A 21977-nucleotide genomic window follows, 5' to 3' on the forward strand; every position below is an offset into this window, starting at 1 on the left:
CATGAGAGGGATTCTTCACATGCAGTCAGGTTGCGTGTGTTGAGATTACAGTAAAAGCCCTCCTTCAGGCGCAATTTCCTGAATGAAAAGGACATGTCCTCACCTTATTCTCTCATAAAGATTTATGTGAAGTTGCTGTCATATTTATACATGGATTCACAATGTGATATAATAAAAACAAACACGTTTTTTTCTCAATGATGATGAAATATTCTTGAACAATTCATCACATTGAAATTGTAATTTCCCCTGTTTTTTAGTTGAGACATAAATCCGCACAATAAACATTAAGGTGTTTTTGCTGGGTTGGTCAGATAGGATCTACATAGAGTGTGCCACCAGCCCCCATTCACCAGCATGAGGTGCTACACCTGCATCCTACACCAGCACATAAGACTTAAAATACCTCCTAAAGGAACAACTACATGGCCTTAGGGTAGGAGGATAATATACACACACTTCTCCATGAAAGAAGGGGCTTTTCAGGGTAAAAGCAAAAGTATTCAGATCTTTTACTTGATAAATAGTACCGGCCCTAGAAATATTATTTTGCAAGAAAGTAGCAAAAGACAAAATACTTGTGTTATGCACAATGAGCCCTTTCGCGGTGTTTTAATATCCTATATTTTATATCACTATACACTAATAATGCATTAACATGTTAGAATTGCAAGTTTGTTTTGAGTAGTCCTTTAATCTATAACATATATATCGTGTACTCTAATTACTAGATTCAAATGAAAGAAGAGATGTAAGGAAGCTACTTTATAAATGATTAACATCAGATGGTTATTGTTCACTGTAAGGAGGTGCATCCATTGTATTAATAGGCCTATTTGAGAGTAAACGATTCAACAGTTCCCTCTAGTGGTATAAAATGGCACTACTTCATCAGGGCAAAGCAGTGATTTTATCTTGGTGTGTTGATTATTTTAGTATCAAGTGACACTTTTCTTGTGTCATTAAGTAGTGTTTTCTTGTTTTTTTATTCATCCATGTTCCCTACTTTGTTTATAGGTCTTCAATTGCTTAGTGATTGGTATTGTTATATAGTGTTACTGCTACATGTTTATCTATTTTTCTAATGTGTGCAATATTGTTGATACACTTCTCACATACTTAAATCCTATTATGTGTATGTTTGAAAGTAAATAAAGCTACATGTTATGTAGGTCATACCATCTTATTGTAATTAAAAGTTGTATGAAAAGTCCAATGCATTCATTGTACGGTTGAACCTGTACTGCTCTTCATCCTGCAAAAGACTTATGAGTAACAAGTGAAGTGAAAACTGAAGTCACAACTGAACAGAACTGAATAACACCCATCACCAAAATAGTTGACACCAAAAAGGACTGACTATTAAAATGACAGTATAATTCAAATCTAAACACACATAGTGATCACCATCTTCTTCCTCATCCCCATCATCATCAACAACAAACAACAACAAAAACAACAACAACAACGTCACGTCTCGAGGACGCGCTTGAGCCTACACCACGCGACAGGGACTGACAAGATGGCGATCATTTTAGAAACAGAGGAGTTACTGCCGTGAAGGAGAGGCTCGGTATGCTGCTTTCTTTTCTCTCACAGTCATTCATATTTAACATGCTAGAAGTGTAGCTGATGATAGGTTAGTTGCGGTTTAGACACGTCCGGTCGGCTGCTTTTAAAGCCTAGCCGGCCGCTGGGAGCTGACCCCTGGTTAACGCATGAACTTGTTAGGATTATCTCAGTTAGCCTGAAAGGCTAATGCTAACTAGCATGCTAGACTACTGTTAGCAGAGCAGCTAGAGCTCACAAACCTCTTTTAAAAATACAAGAAAACGGTAGATTTGACATACGTGGCTCTTGTTGTGTACAACTTCACGTATGTGTTGGGGTTTTCTTGATAATCGTTCTGTGAGGTTTTTAAGTGGTTTGACTGACATCTATGTATGATTTTAATGTTTTGTAATAGCAACTCCTCATAGCTGTATTAATTACATGCTAGCAGTAGCTAGCATACCTTAGCCGGAGAGGCAACATTACCTAAAAGTTGGGCTGTGATGACTGTCCTTATTACGCTTCTCGTTTTGCCGTTATGTCGTTATGTCGTACATATTGTTGAAATGCTTAACAAGGGCACCATGTTGTGTTGAGACTTAGTTAACCTGTAGTAATGTGAGGCTGTGGGATGATCAGGCACTTAAGACCATGCAGTCACAAGGACAAACCAGGCTAAGCGCGCTAACTGGCTGATAAAACTTTGGTGACATTAGAAACTCTGGAAACTCTCCGAGAGTCTTCGAACTGTTTGCTATATAACAAGTTCACTATTTACATATGAAGCGGGCGACTTTATTTGTAAAGCTCTGTTGTGATACCTGTAACTTACACTGTGGGTTATCCTTTGCGATGTTATGATGTGGACATTGAAGTTACTGATTACAGTAGTGCCACGTTATTCTGCACCTTTGTTGCTTATACGGATAGCACCTAAGGTTTCAGACTTACATTATTTTATGCTCTGTGATTGAGCAAAGTTTATGTTAGTTATCAACTCAACGGGGTCTGTCTGCAGTGGCTGGAAACACTCAAGAAATTCAAAACTGATGAACATTTACTGAATCAATACGCCCACTCTCACTACAATAACTGTTAAACTAACACCAAAGTTGATCTGAATCCCTTGTTTGGCTTTTCAGATGCTAAATGAAAGGAAGCAATTGGAATGTAGAAGAACAATATATTTTGTTTTCCTTGTCCTCCCAACACTTTCTCTATTTTCTTAATTTGCCATTTTCTAGCAGCACATTTCCTTCCCTGGTTTTCACTCTTTCATTTCCCCAGAAGGGTTGTCCTGTACCCAGACAAAGGCTGCACCCTTTTGCAAGCTCAGTCACCCTTTTGTTGGATAATCTTACTTCTTTGACCTCAGTGGGGGGGTTGATAGGGCTCAGCCCACTCAAGGATCCCAACTTGTTCAACTGAGGTACACCAACCCCCAGAGATGTGAAAAGAAGCCAGCTTGAGAGAAGACTGATTGTTGGGTATTGGGTTGCCTTAAAACCAAAGTAAAACCCATTGTTTAAACTGAGTTTTTTGGCAACTCACCCACAGACAGAAGACCCAAAAAAAAGACTGGGATTGCCATTTATAAGCAGTCCATTACTGTAGAACAGTTTGATAGAGGAAAATGTGTTTATATCCCTGTGATGTCACTATGTCTAATGTCACTGTGCCTGCTGAGTTTTTATCTGTATGCAGTCTGTTGACTATCTCTGGAAAAGCTCAAAAGGTTGTGTTGTTTACAGTGGCACATCCAGGTTCAATAGCCCATGTTAACTAGCAAACCCTTCTGTTTTCAGTGGATGCGCCTGGCAACACTCACTGCGTCATGTTTATCAACCAGTTATTTAACTGTTGGCCCGTTTTTCTGTAGGGAAATGTTAACGTCTGCTTGCCACCTGGCAAGTGTAGCTATTGCCTCATAAAAACACTCATTGGACACTAGCCATATTGACATTTAGATACGTTTGTGGTTACACCAAAATAATCAGATGTCGTTATGAGGTGTAAATACACCATTTTGAAATCCTATTGGTTTCCTCAAATTTGAATAGGGCCAATCCTTCCCGGGGATGGAAAAGATTTTTACTGTCATTGGGATTGCAAGAATTTACTTGAAATTTTATTTTGCTTTAAGGGTAGGTTTTCAAAAGATTACAAACACATAATTATGAGGATTTTTTTTACAGCTAATGCAATCAGTTCCATGTATCTATCTATCTTATATTAATCTTGACTAACCACATCTGTTCTCTCTCCCCTCTAGAAGCCACCATGCCCTGGGAGGGTCCCATTTCTCAGCTCACCATGGTCACCATGGTGATATGAAGCCAATGTGAAACGTTGAAACACACAGACTCACACACAGACAGTCAGGCTCTAACTGACACGGTCCGCCATCCAGCTGGGCAGGCCGGCGTGTGTAATGGACAGGTGTAAGCATGTGGGGCGGCTGCGACTAGCCCCAGACCACTCCATCCTCAACCCCCAGAAGTGGCACTGCGTGGACTGCAACACCAGCGAGTCTATATGGGCCTGCTTGGGCTGCGCTCATGTGGCGTGCGGGCGCTACATCGAGGAGCACGCTCTGCAGCACTTTCAGCAGCAGCACCACCCGCTGGCTATGGAAATTAATGAACTGTACGTTTTTTGTTACTTGTGTGACGACTATGTCCTGAATGACAACACCACTGGAGACCTGAAACTTCTTCGTAGTACGCTCAGCGCCATCCAGAGCCAGCGCTATGAGGTCACCACACGTAGTGGGCGCACTCTCCGCTCTGCTAGCGCCGCCGCCGATGCCCTCATTCCATCATGTGCCCGGGAGCTTCAACTGAGGGATGAGGACAGGATGTTTACTGCGCTATGGCATCGTCGCAGGGCGCTGATGGGACGTGTTTTCCGCTTCTGGTTTGCACTGACTGAATGTGGGAAGAAAAGAGAGGAAGAAGAGAGAAAGAAAGATGAGGATGAAGAACAGAAAAGGGAGGCAAGGGAGAGGAGGAAGGCTATGAAAAGACAACTACAGGTGGAGCTGGAGAATGCTCCTCTCAGGAAGAGTCGGCGGTTACATCGAAAGAGCCAGAGAGTAGCAGAAGCTCCAGTTGCAACACCAACCACTCGGAGTGCACGCAAAAAGAGAAACACCCCAGTGCCCACGTCTGTCACACGCAGGCCAAGGACTCAAAGCCCTGCCAGGGCTACCCCTAAGAAAGGTGGGCGGACAAAAAAGGTCCAACCACCTCCCAAAACTAGGAGCCGTTCTTCTGCCCACCGATCTAAGCCCAAAGCAGGGACCCCCTGTTCTACCAGAACACCTGTTCGCCGAAGGCAGAGTACCAAACAAGGTGGCTCACCTTTTAAGCGACGCCCGACAGTCACTCCTGGAGTGACGGGTCTGAGGAATTTAGGCAACACCTGTTATATGAACTCCATCCTTCAGGTGCTCAGCCACCTCCATTTCTTCAGGGAGTGCTTTCTGCGCCTTGATCTGACGCAGGCACTGGAGCTGCTCGCATCCGCCGTCCATGGCCAACTGACGGGGAAAGCCTCGTCCCAGTCCACGCTGATCCAAAGGAGGGGATTCCAGGCCAACTCAGGATCCGGGGCAGGGCTGAGCGGCGGGGCCTCACGGGCTCGTAGCATGGAGCTGATCCAACCCAAAGAGCCCAGCTCGAAGCACATCTCTCTCTGCCACGAGCTGCACACCTTGTTCCAGGTTATGTGGTCTGGCAAGTGGGCGCTGGTATCGCCTTTTGCCATGCTCCACTCAGTTTGGCAGCTGATCCCGGCGTTCAGGGGCTACGCCCAGCAGGACGCTCAGGAGTTCTTGTGTGAGCTGCTGGACAAGGTGCAGCACGAGCTGGAGAGCACTGGCAAGCACACTACCACAGCTGGAGTCCCACAGAAACGACTCATTAAGCAGGTGCTGAGTGTGGTCAACACCATCTTTCATGGTCAGCTGCTCAGCCAGGTACGTCACACGCAATCACTTTCACATAACCATTAACTAACTGAGCAATGGTCACAAGCTTCACCTGACTCACTCAGCATGTTGTCTGCACACCAGGTTTATTATAGTACACAAAATACTGTTGGGATTTAAAAATAAATGAAGAAAGACTTAACTGAAACCATAGGAAAATATTAACAGTTGTGATATAAATTCAGTTTTACCGTTTAGCTAGTACGTCACCATCAAGGACAAAGTTTACCGCATGAATTTCCCTCCAACAGTTTACCAGACTTTAAATTCTAGGAGCGTAACAATGAATCGCTGTTTTTTTCATATGCAACCTAGTCTTGTTAAATGGAATAACAAGATGATTGAAATATTGTAGTAGATCAAATAAATATATACAAATCAGAACGTATTCTTTCTGTAAAGCTAAAACTAAACTTAAATGAGCAAAAGCACTCTTAAAGCTGAGTAAAATGAAGAGCTAATTAATATTCCAAGCTATGCTATCCCTGCTGTACCAATGAACCTACCTATCTGCCCACACACCCTATTGATAATTCAACAGCCTCATCAGCGCTCACTGAAATGCATGATTCAGATTCAAATGGCCTTGATGGTTCATCACTTAAAATCTCTAACTGCAGTCAAATTCAACTAGGTTGTTTTTTATGTGCAGTGTAATTGGAATAGTTTAGCATTTACAGATGCAGGAGAAGCTGATGACAATGTTTGTATGTATACAACAAGTTCAACATCACTTTACTGATAGACGAGAAATGGAGGATTGTCCAGAGTCGGTACGAGGAAGTTAGATTAATGACTACTTGTGGAGGCTGGGCACCCACTTTGACACCTGCTCTTGCTGAATAGAGGGCTGTGTTAGGATTCGGGTTTCTTGGCAATCTGGCTAATCACCACGTCTGTTTTTATGTTTTTCATACGATATAAAAGGGACAGGAAACAGCAGATGGGATAAGCAGGAGAGTTAGACCAATTAAGGTTAGAATAATATGTGTAATATCTTTATTTGTCTCTCTCTCAAATGTAGGTAACGTGCCTGGCCTGTGACCACCGCTCAAACACTGTGGAATCCTTCTGGGATCTGTCTCTGGAGTTCCCTGAGCGGTACCACAGGAATAGCAGGGAGTCGGCTGCTCAGGCTTCGTGCCATTTAACTGAAATGCTGGCCAAGTTCACAGAAACTGAAGCTCTGGAGGGAAACATCTACGCTTGTGAGCAGTGTAACTGTGAGTTAAAATAATGTCAACATACGCACACTATCTTTAAACGCATAGACTTTTACATCTGGAGTTAATGGGAATCTCAAAGCTAGACTGCGCTTAGGTCTGACTTGTGTTGTGTTGTGGTGTTTTTCCATATCTAAAGGTAGTCTTATTTACTAGATAACATAACAATGGCCAAACAATAGGAATGAAAATGTAGAATTCACAGCTGTGCAAGACTGAATGAATGTCCAGAGTTTGTCTTATCATACGTAGCTGTTTGTAACAAGGATGCAGACAAGCTGAGGTGAAACTGAGTTTGAATTACATGTCAATCCCTCCTCTTGCTTTCAGTTGCTCGGCGGCGGTCCTCCTCCAAACCACTACTCCTGACTGAAGCAAAAAAACAGCTGATGGTCCACAAACTGCCTCAGGTCCTGCGGCTTCACCTCAAACGCTTCAGGTGGGATTTTAAAGAGTATTAGTATTTAGCTCCATATAACCCAGCTGTAGTTAATCCGTTTAGACTACTGTTTGAAGCAGACTCAGTGCTCATTAGCTAATGTGTTCACTGTCTTTTGATTGGTCCTCAGGTGGTCTGGCCGTAACCACCGGGAGAAGATCGGAGTCCACGTCAGCTTCGACCAGCTTCTAAACATGGAGCTCTATAGCTGCAGAGAGCCATCACCCAGAGGGGTGTCCTGCTCCAGTCCCAGCAGCCCCAGCAGCCCTAGCTCCACTGGCTCGCCACGCCCCAAGCACTTCCTTTACGACCTCTCCGCTGTGGTGATGCATCATGGGAAGGGCTTCGGCTCTGGTCATTACACATCATACTGCTACAACACAGAAGGAGGTGAGATCTTCTCTTGTAAATGTAGTACTTTCGTCTTGGAGATATCCTTGTTTTTTGTCATAGACTTTTAAATTTAAACTCGGAATTCTGAGTTTATGCTCTTAGCTTTTGACCCCTCTCCTTTTACTTCGTAATTATGTTTTCTTTTGTTTACCTACAATGCCCCATCGAATGCACTTGCTATTCAATCTCTCCATAGGGTCCCTTTCATTATGATGTCAGATACTTGAGTAACAACCTCAGCCTGTCACCGCCACAAAAAAAACAACTTTTAGTGTATGTAATTAAAAGTGTGTTTCTGATTTAAATATTACATTGCAGCCATTGAATTGTTTCCCTTGTTTTCTCCTGCAGGCTTCTGGGTTCACTGTAATGACTCTAAGCTGAATGTGTGTTCAGTGGAGGAGGTCTGTCGTGCTCAGGCCTACATCCTCTTTTACACACAGCGAGTAACTCAGGACAAAGACCGGCCGCTATAGGATCACAATCCCCCCTCCTATTCCTCCGCTGCAGCCTGACCACTCCAGCAATATCAGCACAGTCCCAGTTGTGTTCCTGATTCTGTTTCTCTCTTTGGGCATTTTATATCCTTGAGGATGGGTCTTTTGAGTCTATATTTCTAAATAAGAAAGTCATTTTTCTTAAAATCACAGTTCTGCTTTGTGAACTTCTTGTATATGGTGTTAATATGTAGTTATTTTTTTAAAAGATTATGTTTCTGGTGTGTGTACAGTTGTATTTTATAAAAAAGAGTATCAGCCAAGATGTGTCTCAGTAGCAGCAACCAGACTCAAAGTGTCCTCCACAGGTCGCACATACAGTTGTATTCATGTGTCCGCCTGCCTGTCTGCGTTCGGTGGCTTGTTGATTTTAAATGCTGTTTGTTTTTGTCCAAATCAACTGAAATGTCACTTTAGATAGTCGTCACATAACTGGATGTAGGGTTTTCAGAAGTTGTTTGCTTGCTAGAAGTCTCTTCCCTGTGTCCGACAGCTAACATGATGAGTGTTAACAAAGACGGCTGTATTTCCTGCCAGAAACGTCTACAGAATACGCTGTCTGCATTGTGCTAAGTCAAAGATTTGTACACAAGCAGGGCAGGGTTTATTTTTCTCTCTGAAGTATTCCTGGGTCTGTCAGGAAAAACTGGCAGACCTCAAGCCAAAGCCTTGGGGGAAGTGTGTGGAAAAACCTCAGCATTTCCTAAATGATCCAACATTTGCTGGGTGTTTTTTTTCCCCCCATTATTTTTACTGGGGGGTAAAAAAGTTTCCAAATGGATTGTTTTATTTGGCTAAATGCTGCCACCTCTCTGCTCCAGAATGTAATTGTCTTTCGAGTGTGAACAATCCACACACTGGTGTACTAGAAGTGCCCTTTTGTTGGTGAATATATTTTTATACTTCAACTAAATCCACCAAAGTGGAATCTGAACACCTGCAGTCCCACCCAAACCAGCATTTCGATAATGAATGTATTTGTATACAATCGTTCTCAGAGTTTTTCGTTAGAAAAGAGGCCGTTGACTGTTTTAAAAGTTTTATACCACCTGATTGTTCAACACCACCAGCTATGACTGTTCCATCACCACATAGTTGCATGTTCATACTGACTTTCTTTTACAATCTCTTCAGTACAATATCACGATTTAACCAGATGTGATATTTATCTCCATAATGGAGAAAATTGTACAAAAAAAAGGTGTTCTCCACCTGAACCATTTATTCAAAGCACACTTTTTATTGTTTTATTGTTGCGACATGTTGTTGTAATTTCTTTTTTGCTACTACTTCATGGGTGTGTGTATGGGTGTGTACATTTGTGGAAGTTATACTATGCAAATTGTTACCTCAATTTTAATCTAGAAAATTACCTCAATAAATGAGAATATTTTTTCATTTTTCTACAAAAGATGCTGTTGTGGTCGTCCTTGTTCTCATTTTGTATAGGAAGAGAGCCAAGTGAACTTCATTTGCCCAAAATCTAATTTCTTTTATTCGGAAGTATTTAAACTTTTTAAAAATAATTTCATCAAAATGAGCTTTGTTGGCACCAACGTTTTCCAAAGCATTAAACAAACTACTCAATAACATGAATGTGAATATATTTTGAGACATCATGCATGTATTTAAGATCAGGGAACACAGTTGCATCTGTATCTTTAGTTCATTTACCATTTTCTGGCGCATAATCCTATTTGATATCAATATTTTGATATAAGAGGAGGTCTTGATCGTTAATTGAACACAAAAAACATTCACAATCAAGCTATACATCAAAAGGAAATGTAAGCAAAGTATGTGTTACTCACAGTTTGTTGTCCAGTTGATAAATAAGTATAAACGTTACGCTTTAACTAAAATACTCTACCCACTCTCGACTTCCTGAACATGCACGCGCTATGCACAGCATTTTTTGGTTTATTAACACTAACGCTTTTTTTAGTAATTAAAAAGGAAATAGACCTATCTTATCCTAACTCGGGTACCATTTTGAACATATATGCACACAGGAATTGTAATAAATAAAACAATCATTACACAAAATAAGAGAAACTATTAATGGTAATGACAGTATTAATTGGTTTATTTAAAAATAAGTGTCCATTTTGCCTAATACAACTGAATTCTGCACACTTTCAGATACAAAAATATAATACAATTAGTTTACTTGTTTACCTCTCTTGTGAAACTATATAATAATTAATAAATGCCATCTTATTTTGCATCATGTCAGAAGATTTGAAATGCCTGATACGGTTGAGCTGTGTAAATCAATTCTTTCAGTGTCAACATCAATCATAGTTGTTAATACTCAGATCTAAGAATGAAAAGATTTACAACATGTTTGAAAGAGTAGATTTGACTACTACAATTGAAAAGTACAATACAAAAAGACAAAAATTACATTACATTTGTCACATACTATTCTTCTCCTTTCAACATAGAGACAAAATGGCATAAAGAGTAACAAGTAAATGTAAATAAAAACACAATAACTTAAACTTTATAATGCATTATAAACTGGAGCTTTCTAAACATACCCCTTCAGCTGCAAAAAATATCTGAGAAACTTTATATAATTTACACAGATTTCCAGGACATTACTGCCTTTCCCTGGTGCTTTAAAATGTTCTTGAAAGCCATTCATATTTATTCCAATGATAGTTAGTCACGAATGTGACCCTCTCTTAAATTGACAAGAGCGGCACATATTCTCAGAACTTTGTCGATTTTAGCAGCCATCGAACGCGGGACAACCTGCGTTAATATTCTGTAAACTTTCAGACGTCTGATTGCTCTTTCCGCATGAACTCTTACACGTGCCATTTGTCTAGTGCACGTCAACCATTTCTCAGTTGACTGACCACATTGCTTTGTGTAAAACGGCTTGGCCAAGTCAACATCGTGCTTGATCAGCAGATCTTCTATAGGAAACCCTCGAACTGCCATGACCTCATCTCCAGGCCTCAAGTAGTTTAATATTCCTGAGTTCTTTGTTATGAATGTGTCACTGCAATGCCCTCCGTATGCCGCAGAGATGAACATGATTAGTCCACATGGGGCATAAGCTACCTGGTATTTCATTGTGTTAAGTGAATAAAGGTTACGGGGTTTTTGTAAAAGGATCTCACTGCAGTCTAAAATACATGTTAGGTCAGGGAAATCCTCAATCAATTCTTCAGGCAGGTTTTCTTCAATAGTTTCTTTGGGAAGCCACGGAATTAGAGGTCGCAAAACCTCGTCCAGTTTGTCAATCCAATATGGGATTATTTTGCAAGCCATGCTTTGTGATATATGAAGCTGTTTGCTGAGATCAGCCATCACACGGTTGGTCCTTAGTTTCATGAGGGTCAGAAGAACTTGATCTCGAACAGGCAGTGTAAACGGATTGAAGGCGTGTCCTTCCAGTGTTGACAAAAGGATGTTAAAAGTCTCTAAAGAAACGCCAGTGTAGAGCAAAGCATCGGAGTCGTTTTGAAGCAAGAAGTACCCAATCTCGTCACACTGAGTCGTCTGATCGTGCATATTCTTCACGCCAACCCTCTTGGCATAATCATGATCCAGTTGAGAAGGGTCTTTCCACTGTGTGTGAACTGAGCAATGCTGTGGGGCAGGGGGATCTTCAGAACTTAAGATGCCAGCAGGATCTGAGATGGTCTTAGCGAAGTCCACTGAGCAGCCTGACAAGCACAATGTAAAAGAGTGAACAAAACATAGCGATGACACACACTGAATAACCATAAGTTTCCCAAAGGTAGGACTACTGAAGAGCTATTGGACTAGATTGGTGGGAAAAAATGTAATAATTAAAAAGCATTTATTAATTAGGAGAAGTGAAAGGATTTGTGGACTCACAGAAAAATCATCAACAGAAAATAAATTGTTATTTGACCTAAACACATTCATCTCAGCCTGCCTGTATGATTTACATATTCTGAAAGGTAGATGATTGATTCTATGACTTTCTTAGTTGTTTGTTAAAATAAATCTAATGTTAAAATACTTTATTTTAAACCTGTTTCTGCCCGTGATGTTTCACCTAAAAAAACTAATATCATTTACTGTATTACCGTTTAAACTATGAGCATCGTCACCGTCTTGATGAACATTAAGGCAGGAATCAGGTCGAGACTTTTTCTCTCTTAGTCCCCTGACTACTATCCTCCTCTTCGGTGGTGGAGGCAGTTCATTCCCCAGGAAGAGCTCTGGGTCCGGGTGCAGCACTGTGGGTCTCTTATCGACGAAGTGGAAGGAGCAAACGTACACTTTCTTCGGGCGTCGTTTGAGCTTCAGAGCCGCTAGCCACGCTGCCTCCCTCTCCTCTTTCCGCGGCATGGAGTGCATGAAGTACAGCGCGGGGCACGGACATTGCTGCCTAAGTTTTTCATGAACTAAACAAAAAGTTTCGGCAAATTCCTTCAGTTTCTGTGAATTGTTGTGGCAGCCACGCACGGAGCATGCTGATCCTGAGCTCATTTTTTAAACGGCCTATTAGCAAGTTTAAAGTTGTTTATAGGTAATCTCGGTTTGTTTCTTTTCTGTCTTTGCATGCGCGCTTGTAACCGGAAGCAGATAACAGGCTGCTTCTTCTTCTATGGTTTTACCGTTAGCCTGCTAAGAAGCATTAAAGGTGCATGCTGCCACATGTCGAAACAGAAAGTCATGCACAAATACAGACCCTTAACTTTAATATATATTTGTGATTATTGCAATGTCTAGTCTAGAGCATGTAGAAATTGAGTTGTTGTGCAACACATTTATTAAATCAATGTTGTATTTATATCTGCACAGCACTTCTCTAATGTTTTACTTTAAGTTCTGAATGTGTTTCTTCTGTTGAAATTTTGATTCAAACCAGTTGACTCATTTCTAGTTTCAGTATATGGGCCTCTTTGATTCTTATCAGATGTTTTCACAAAACATTTATTTTATTTTTTTCTAGACATAGTTGCTGGTGACTGCATTTAGCAGCAATCAATGGTGCAAATCAGCCCTTATTCTGCATGTGTTCAGACAGTGAGTACAAATACAACATTCCTGCACCGTTAAGACTGTTAGCTAGACGATGCAAGCATTTTGAAAATGAAATGTGATGGGAACTTTATCACTTCTTTGTTCCAGTTTAAATACTCATGACAAATAAAAACGATGTACACGATAAAAGTGCAATCACTAATTGCTGCCTTAATTGAAAACACTAAGCTATGGTGTTCAACTACTGCCTTTAGCAATAATCAATAATGATAAATTGGAGTACACAAAAAAAAGCTGCTTTGCCAGAAAAACGTTTCTACCTTTATCAATCTAAAATATTGGAAAGAGGAGTAGTATTGATCTAAAAATATATAAGTAAAACACTCGAGTAGTATTTCTTGTGATTGTGATTCGAGACATCAGAAAAAGCAGACAGAACCTCACTGAGCAAAATCATTTTTAATATTTTTTTTTTCCTTACAAAAACATTTTCAGGGAGTTCAAAATGAAGCATTTTATAATTGAGGAACAAACAGTGGCAGCAAACATTTCAAAGATATTTCATAAATATCAAAGAAACGAAGATTGAAAAGGGCCAGAGTGCAGAGTTCCCTCCCGGTGTGACAGAAGCAAAACATAAAGCTGCAGATGCACGGTGAAGATGTATTAAACAGCACCAGAGCTTTACATGTTAGGAGTTGTCTGTTTGCAAAGATTTCCTGGCCATGCATTGGCCTAACACTTCTTTAACCCATCAGTAGCATTTGTGCTTGATTTAACTCGAGCACTAAAGTACTGGAGGCTCAGAGTGGAGCCAAAGAAAACATTGAACATGAAAAGGGAGGTATACTGTCTCTTGAATACTGGGGGTGCACTAAGTAGCAGCTTAAATAAAAGTTTGACAGTTCTTTTGTAAAATGACATCTGCAGGAAAAACAACTTCCCCAGACAGAACGTGTTGGCTTGTTTACGATTTCTTTAGCTGTGGGTGATGATAGAAAACTTAGAAAGCCAGTCTTTCCTCCTTGCAAGCTGCGAGTAGTGCATTGAACATTTGGCATCCCTCAGAGCGGCTCCACATCCTGATTTAGAAGTTTTCTTTTGTTTCTCCGGAGGAGCTGCTAACGGGGAGGGGACATGGGGTGTGTTTGGTGCTGTTGCAGGGCAGGGTCATCAGTAGTCGTCTCCCCGGCTCACCACCTCCTTGCAGGTGGGCCTGAGCAGGATGGTGTGCTCGAACTGAGCGGTGTAGCAGCCCTTGGTGTCGCAGAGAGGGGGGTAGGGGTCCACAATGCCCAGGTCGCACAGATTCTTCAGGGCCATCAGGTACTTGCTCTCTCCGTGGCGGTCCAACCAGCGCCGGCAGAACGCCAACGTGCCGAAGTTCTCGTTGATGACGTTCAGAAGGTGCTTTGCTCTTGGCAGCCTAGAGAGCGGGGACGGGGGACGGGGACGGACACATTTGTTATTTTAGAACATGATTTAAATATTCACGGGACTCAGTTACATTGTTTAAAACTGGTTGATGATACCTCTTTGAACTGGGCAATGTGACCCATGTGTGACCGGTGTCTTTCTTATTTGCATTTGGTGTGAATTTTCTGAAATTTAAGGCAAGTAGCAAGTGTGCCTTTTTACGATTTCAGGGTGGGATTTGTGGGATATTGCAAAATATGTTGACCAGATGCATAAGGTTAATAGATAATCACAAAAGGTATTTATTAATCTTGCGGGGTTGTATCAGACGGACAACAGTACACTAAAATGAACAAAAGCTGCATGTTTTGGTGCAGGAATGCATCATGAAGGCAGATTCCTACCTGATGGGAACGTGTCCGACGTCAAAGTTCTTCATGTAGTGAGAGCACTCCATGTCGTCGTGCACCATTCCTTTTCCTGTGCTGCCAAACGTCTCGATGGCATAAACCTCTCCCTCCTACATGATGCAAAAAAACAATTAACAACACCAAGACTTGATTTATTTTACAATGCTTCATTTTAATCACAGAGATGATAAACATTCTCAAATATGAGCCCTTATCTTCAAACATGTAGTGAAATGATGACCATAAAATATAGCTTGCCTCCATCCTGGTGGCTTCTCCTCCTTTAACGATGGGCACAGTCTTTCCAGCGTGTATTCTGTACTGACCGATTGAATGACCGTTCAGGTTTCGGATCGGCTTAACTGGAACAGAAAAGGTTCATGAATTAACAACAAGAAATGCTACACAAATGAATGAATTGAGATCAGGGGGTTGAACTTTTGATAGTGAAGATGTTTTACTTTTCTTATCGATTGTGAATTTTTAATGCTGAGCTAGGAGGGGGAAAAGATAGGAAAAACAAAGAAACATAACGTTGGGATGGTTATTTCAAATATATGTTTGTCTTTGTAGGAACGATGTAGAAGTATCAGACTTCATCAGCAGATAAATAACATTAACAGGACTCTGTTTGGGATCGCTACAAAATGGCTTTGTACGCAATGACTGAGTGTGTAATAAGAAGGTACCTTGGTATGTTTTGCCATCAAGCTCCACTTCATATGACTCCATCACCTCCTGAATGGCCTCTCCAACATCACACAGACGCACATCAATGCCAGCGTTCTGCAACAAACAAGCAGGAAATCATGAGCTCCAGGCAAAAACAGATACAAACATCAGAGGGGGGTGCGTTTGTGTTCGTCATACTTTAATTCCAGTATTGGTAGCGTCTTGCACTGCCTCCAGCAGCTTGTCATACTTTGGATTAAATGTGACAGTGAAGGCACAGTCAATGATCCGCCCTGAAAGTAAACGAAGAGAGAAAACATCTTTTAGTTGACCTATTCTGTTTGGTTTTAGTATTCAAACTAGTGCTGTCAGTCGATTAAAATATTTAATGGCGATTAATCGCACATTATTTATCTGTTCTAAATGTACCTTACAAAGGATATTTTTCAAGCTTTTGAAGGTGGATAAATATGGTTGCTTTATAATTAATCGCAAATTATGTTTAAAATAAATAAACAATGTTTATTATTATAAGTTATAATTATTATTCATTATAAATAATGTAATTGTATTTATTCAGACAGTAACATCCTTGTTATTGCAACAATCTGCGACGAAGTTATGAATCCGTTTTACAGCGGCGGCTCTCCAAGGCTCCTAAGAAGGTCGTTTTGACTCTAGCAGAGCCTCATGCTCCACAGTGTTCACTGACCTACAGTCTGTAGCCACCATTTAGCTATTATGATGTCCTCTGTGGGGTCTCTGAATCAGCGCTATGCTTGGTCAGCGAGTGATATTTTAAACTCGGCGTACTCCGGAGGAAACTTAATTCACTTTGCAGCACGTACATATTACCTCGGTCTTGTCGAGAAATCCACCCGGCAGGGCTTTGTAGCTCAACTTTCCATTCAAAAGTGACTTTTCTTTCTCCATTTGTAGTGTGTTTCTGCTGTGATCCACAACGTTACCGTTGTTTCCTGATATTTTCTTAAGCTACGGAGCGGGCCGAGGGTCACAGAACGCACACGCGTTAAAAAAAGTAGTTCCGTCAAAAGGAAGGTGCGTTAACGCCGTTAATAACGCGTTTAACTGACAGCCCTAATCCAAGCATCAGCAGAATATCAGCAGAGCAGATGGAAACTGTCATAATACAAAATGATATTTTTATATCTGAATTAGACAACCCGTTTAACTTAAATTATTGAAGTTATATTAAAGAAAGCAGCCTACAGTTTGTAACAGCATATCATGACATCACAGCTAACCCTTTTCAGATCTTTATCCTGTGTTTGTGATCTATGCATGCATTTGTTATTATTTCAGACAACCATTTATTTCCATTTCGATCCTTGGGTATTCAACCTTAAGTGTGACTGATGTTCACATTTTTATGTGACCTAAACCATAAAATTGTTATAAAAAAGTTTGATTCCTGGTACTTAGATTGAAATCATTCAGCACTTACAACAGAAGATCAAATTTGTAAATGGTTACTAAATCAAACCATCGTGATGAATTACCCATCAGTACGGAGCTTACCGAGTCAGACAATTGATTTTCATTCTGTACTGTAATGAACGAAACTCCATTAGCTACAACTAAATGTGAACCTCAAGCCTAAGCTCAAATGTCTTTCCATAATGGATACAGAGTGCATCACTTTTCATCATCAGCACAAAGTGTAATCCCACGGTACCGTTGATGTGTGTGCCGAAGTCGATCTTGCAGACGTCGTCGTACTGCAGCACGGTGGTGTCTCCGGCGTTGGGGGTGTAGTGGGCAGCGCAATGGTTCAGGGAGCAGCCGGTGGGGAAGGCCAAGCCAGCGTTCAGACGGTCTTCTTTGATCAGCTTACGGGAACAGTCCTCCAATCGCTCACTGGGGGAGAAGGGGAGATGAATTAGAAGTGGAAATAAAGAAATATTCATCTGGGAATTTAGCAAAAAATGCAGAAGCATGTTCTCCCAATGTTGAATATACAAAAATAGCTTTGGCTAAAAACAAGGCAGGGTCTCCCTTCAGATTACTGAGACAGATACCTTACATCCCACAACTGCAGCTTTCATTTTTAGCAGTGCTGAATAACAGGGCAAATCAATGGCAATACAACAACTCAAAATATTAAATAATACTGATGAAGAAGATCAAAGTGAAGAGCCCAGCCTCACCAGATTTCAATCATGGTCATGCCAGGCTTCATGAAGCCGCGGACGTGCTGCCGGACCTGTCTGTGGGCCTCGGCTGCCTGCCTGAAGTCGTTCCACACCTCCTCGTTGGCTTTGTCCATGACCCGCTTCTCATCACTGGTCGTACGCCACGCTGCACTGCGACTGAGAGGAGAGCACCACACATTTATTTTAGGCCTCAAGAGAAGAAGATGGCTTTATTAGAAGTGGAGCATTGCTGCACAGTCAGAGGTGAAAGTACATATTATAACGCTGCAGGCAGGAAATTATTTTACAGCACAATAAAAAAACAACACCTGACTCATATCACCCGACCAGGGGTTGTTCTGTCATTCCTGAGTTCAACAAAGTTTCCACTATATCAAAACCACTTTTACATTTGAATAATTGGCCCAGACATGTGCAAGCAGTTTTTACACATGTGACCTGCAAAGATGAAGAATTAAAGTGAACAATGCTTTATAGGAAGATAAAAGGGGGAAAAGAGAGATTACAAGTAGAAAAACAAACAAATGGATAAAGCCTGCAAGTTCAATGTATAAAACCCCCAAAAATGAGATTGGCCAACATTCTAATAGAGATGTGCGTGTGTGTGTGTGTGTGTGTGTGTGTGTGTGTGTTGTTGTTCTTACCCATCCTGTAAGGTGGGGTATTCACACTCCTGTCCAATGGGGAATACTCCGCTTGGAATTAACTCACAGATGGGAACAGATGGAGGATCAGTCTGAGTTTTGGCTGGAAAGAAAAGACAAAACTTCATCTAGGGAGAGTAAATCCTTGTTTCAACTGTTCGAATAGAGAAGAGTCAGGGATTTTCTTCACAGTACTGCAGTGCTGAAATAAATCTTTACTCCAAACATATTTTTCTGCAGCATTGACTCATTTAAATGTGGTCCACTTACGTCCTTTCTTCTTCTTTTTCTTCTTCTTCTTTTTCCCTGCCGAGTTTTCTCCATCATCTCCATCTGTGTGATTGAAAATATGGAGTGTAACGCTCACATGATGCATGAATATTGTTTAGGGAGGATGATGTGTGTTTTATCAGTTGATTCAGACAATTACCTTCTTCGCCATCCTCCTCTTTCTCTTTGTCTTCTATCGCCTGCTTCTCCAGCTGTTTGCTCACCTCAGCAACTCCATCAGCCTGCTCTTCAATTCCTGCAGCAGCAAAAAGATCATCAATAACAAGTAGAGATAAACAGACCAACGAAAATCTACTTAAAGCAGCCAAAAAGCTCCTCTAAATCAAAGTGAAAACCAGGTTTTTCACCATACTGCTTTGTCAAAGTGGCAGCGAACTTAATTAACCATTATAGATGTTGAGTGTTACTTAAAAGGAGTCAAACTCAGCAAAAATGTGGCTGACTCAGCTGTAAACAGGGGAGCTTAATTATAATTAGATGACACTAAATGCTTTCCCACAACACTAAACAAAACATGCCACTTCAGCCCAAAATGTGACACACCTCTAAGGTTTTGTAAAGGGTCTAGTACTCAATTCGAAAGGACAAGAACTAAAACTGAATACAAATATTGTTTTTACTGTCAGTTATTTTCTAGATTAAGGAATAATCATTACGTTTAAAGAATGAAATTTCACTATAATTCAGTTCCTCAAAGTCCAAGGTAATTTCCTAAAAAACGTCTTGTTTTGTCATTCCTACACCCAAAGATATACAGTTAAATGTGAAAAACCATATAGGTTATAGGCGATTGATTTTTTTTGTCAATTAAGCAATCATTTTTCCAATGACAAATAGGTTTTCAGGTAGGTATTATTTCTAAAGATTTAGTTATGTAACAAAAGCATTGACAAATTGTACTAAACATGGTTTTAAATATTCGTGGGGTTTGTTTTGTAAGCTCTGCACATTAAATATTAAGTAATATATCTCTATATTGAAAGTAATATTGTTGAATTTGCTCTGTCAGGGTATCTTAATCATAGGTTCGTAATGTTTTGATGTAGTTGATTTATTTAGAGATCCATCGGGTGAGTTTTTCTTACATAACAACTCTGGCAAAAGAGCACTTACGAAACAAGAAAAACTTGGCTGAGGCTCATTGCAGTCGGCAAGGAAAACAGTAAGTTAAAACATCAGTTAGATAAGCTGATTATTTTTGTTATCATCAAAACAAGCAGTAAAGTACTTCGTGTATCTGCAGGGTTAAATGGTACTGTTTCTGACAGAAGCCCGGCGTGTTTTGTAAGGCCTGACAGCAACACACCACCCACACTGCCCTCAACCCGCATGGCTAATGAGAATCACCGTGAAGCCACATGTTTCAACACCACACTTCCGGTGTGTCTTTCAAAATAAACAGTAGATTTTTTTAAAGATGGATTTTTACGATGCTGACTAGACAAGCGAAGGTATGACAAGCGAAAGTCAGACACTGACTATCTTACAAACATTATTTTGAATCAAGTTATATTCATTTGACACTACGCTTCAAACATTACAAATGTTAAAATAATTAATTGTTTGGCATTAGTAATAATTTAATTTAACATTAAAATAATTGGATTTGTTTTTTTTCTATTTTATTTTAATTTATCTTTTAACAGTAATCAGCTATAATTGTTTATATTTTATTTCTTCAATCTGATATTGTGTAGGGATAGTTTCAATCTGCGGTTCCTATTGTGTAAAATTGAAAATTAATTAAACTGTAATCAAATTAAATATATATATCTGACACGTATTAGTGTCTACATACACATGAAAAAATATTTCAGTTGTTTCTTGTAGTCGCTTTATTTCTTTAAATATAAAGAAATAGATAACACTATGTTTCTTTTTGTCTATGTGATGAATTTTATCACACCAAATAAAATGTGTCTTGCAAAATAAAAATAAAAAATGACCCGAAAACACTTTTGAAAATAGGGTCTTACAATCTATATTCTTGTATTACCTATTTACAATCCATTAAAAATAACAACTTTTGACTTGTGGCAGCCTTTATTTTGAAGGCACCTTACCGTCACTTCCCTGTTTTTCACGTGTAACTGCGGCTAACTTAGCTCGACTACTTGCTAATAAGTAACATTAGCTCTGCTAGTCTGTTAGCCACAAACTGAGCCGGCCTCACCTGTCGCTGCTGACTTGTTCTTCTTTTTCTTTTTCTTCTTCTTTTTCGCTGCCTCCCCAACGGGCTCAGCCTCCTCAATCTCCTCTGCCTCCCCGTTCAGCTCCCGGTCAGGGACGGTTTTCTCCTCCGCTACCTGCTCCGCCACCACGTCCGCCATGATCACAGGCGCTGTTGGAAAAGGAAGCGCAAGGGACTGTGGGAGTGCTGTGTGCAAAGCTGCCTTCAGGGAAACTCGGTTATACATTTTTTTTTAAATCACATAATTTATCTTCTGCTTGGGTTTACATGTATTTACAATGATGTAAAAGAACGTTTTTGCTTTTTGGGGGGGTAAGAAATGAAGGAAAACTGAGCAAAACGTGCTTTAAAAAAAATGTTTTACTATAAACCATTTTTAAAATCCCATTTTAGTACTGGACTTCTAAATATGTCACACCAGAAATCGGAGCTTGATGTGAGCACTTGGAGGCAGCACAAAGTAAAACATGCTGAATCAGCTGAATGGTAGCCTGTGCACCATGGCACTGAATAGTGGTCCTAATGAGGGAATAATCTCTGCTGAATATAAATGAACTGATAAACTGCAATTATCACAAAATAATACATTTTATGTAAATTTAAAATATTTAAGTGCAACATTGACCATGCAATAACGCTGTGATGTTTGAGCAAAATAACTATCAACATTGAAACACTGTCTAACATTCTATATATATTATACTATTTTATGCAAAAGTCAATTTCACAAAAACATCTTGAAAAAATCTTTCAATATTGCTAGCAGCATGTCAGTCACACAACAGACCACTAGGTGGCAAAGTTATAACAGTAAATCATTTAATAGCATTATTACTCTAATAGAGGTGTGTAATTATTTATATTTGGAAGCATCTATGACAGATAATGCACATTTATAGAAAGGACATTTTCAGTTCGGGCAGCTTTAGTCTAATGTGTCAATTGCCCAACTTAAATCTCAAAGGGTAGAGTTACTGAAATATGTTGTTTCCCTTCTTGGGTGGATTAAATCCAATGACGCTGAGCACTTACATGTTAAGTCTTTAGTCCATGAGGTCTCTGTTTAGGTCTCCAAAGGCAGGAATTGCGTTAAAGTGGAGCAGCAGCT

General features: G+C 40.2%; 3 protein-coding genes across 3 annotated transcripts; 1 reads left to right on the forward strand and 2 right to left on the reverse strand.

The window, feature by feature from the left end:
- The first annotated feature begins 1493 nt into the window (after nt 1–1493).
- usp44 (ubiquitin specific peptidase 44) lies at nt 1494–9505 on the forward strand. Its single transcript, XM_063905292.1, has 6 exons — nt 1494–1573; nt 3824–5530; nt 6567–6765; nt 7096–7204; nt 7335–7594; nt 7949–9505. The coding sequence occupies exons 2-6, from the start codon at nt 3983–3985 to the stop codon at nt 8071–8073; spliced, it is 2241 nt and encodes a 746-aa protein (XP_063761362.1). The 5' UTR covers nt 1494–1573; nt 3824–3982; the 3' UTR covers nt 8074–9505.
- Nucleotides 9506–9771: 266 nt separating this feature from the next.
- Nucleotides 9772–12654, reverse strand: LOC134879043 (uncharacterized). The gene is made up of 2 exons (XM_063905294.1): nt 12168–12654; nt 9772–11777 (listed from the first exon to the last, which is right to left on the reverse strand). Exons 1-2 carry the CDS (start codon nt 12571–12573, stop codon nt 10762–10764), a joined length of 1422 nt encoding a protein of 473 aa, XP_063761364.1. The 5' UTR covers nt 12574–12654; the 3' UTR covers nt 9772–10761.
- An 857-nt stretch (nt 12655–13511) lies between these two features.
- Nucleotides 13512–21047, reverse strand: metap2a (methionyl aminopeptidase 2a). The gene is made up of 11 exons (XM_063905293.1): nt 20852–21047; nt 18818–18913; nt 18658–18720; nt 18388–18490; nt 17738–17899; nt 17266–17447; nt 15768–15862; nt 15587–15683; nt 15156–15259; nt 14892–15007; nt 13512–14497 (listed from the first exon to the last, which is right to left on the reverse strand). Exons 1-11 carry the CDS (start codon nt 21006–21008, stop codon nt 14245–14247), a joined length of 1428 nt encoding a protein of 475 aa, XP_063761363.1. The 5' UTR covers nt 21009–21047; the 3' UTR covers nt 13512–14244.
- Between the last annotated feature and the right edge of the window lie 930 nt (nt 21048–21977).

This window comes from Eleginops maclovinus, chromosome 17 (assembly GCF_036324505.1).
Source record: "Eleginops maclovinus isolate JMC-PN-2008 ecotype Puerto Natales chromosome 17, JC_Emac_rtc_rv5, whole genome shotgun sequence".
Classification (NCBI taxonomy): Eukaryota; Metazoa; Chordata; class Actinopteri; order Perciformes; family Eleginopidae; genus Eleginops; species Eleginops maclovinus.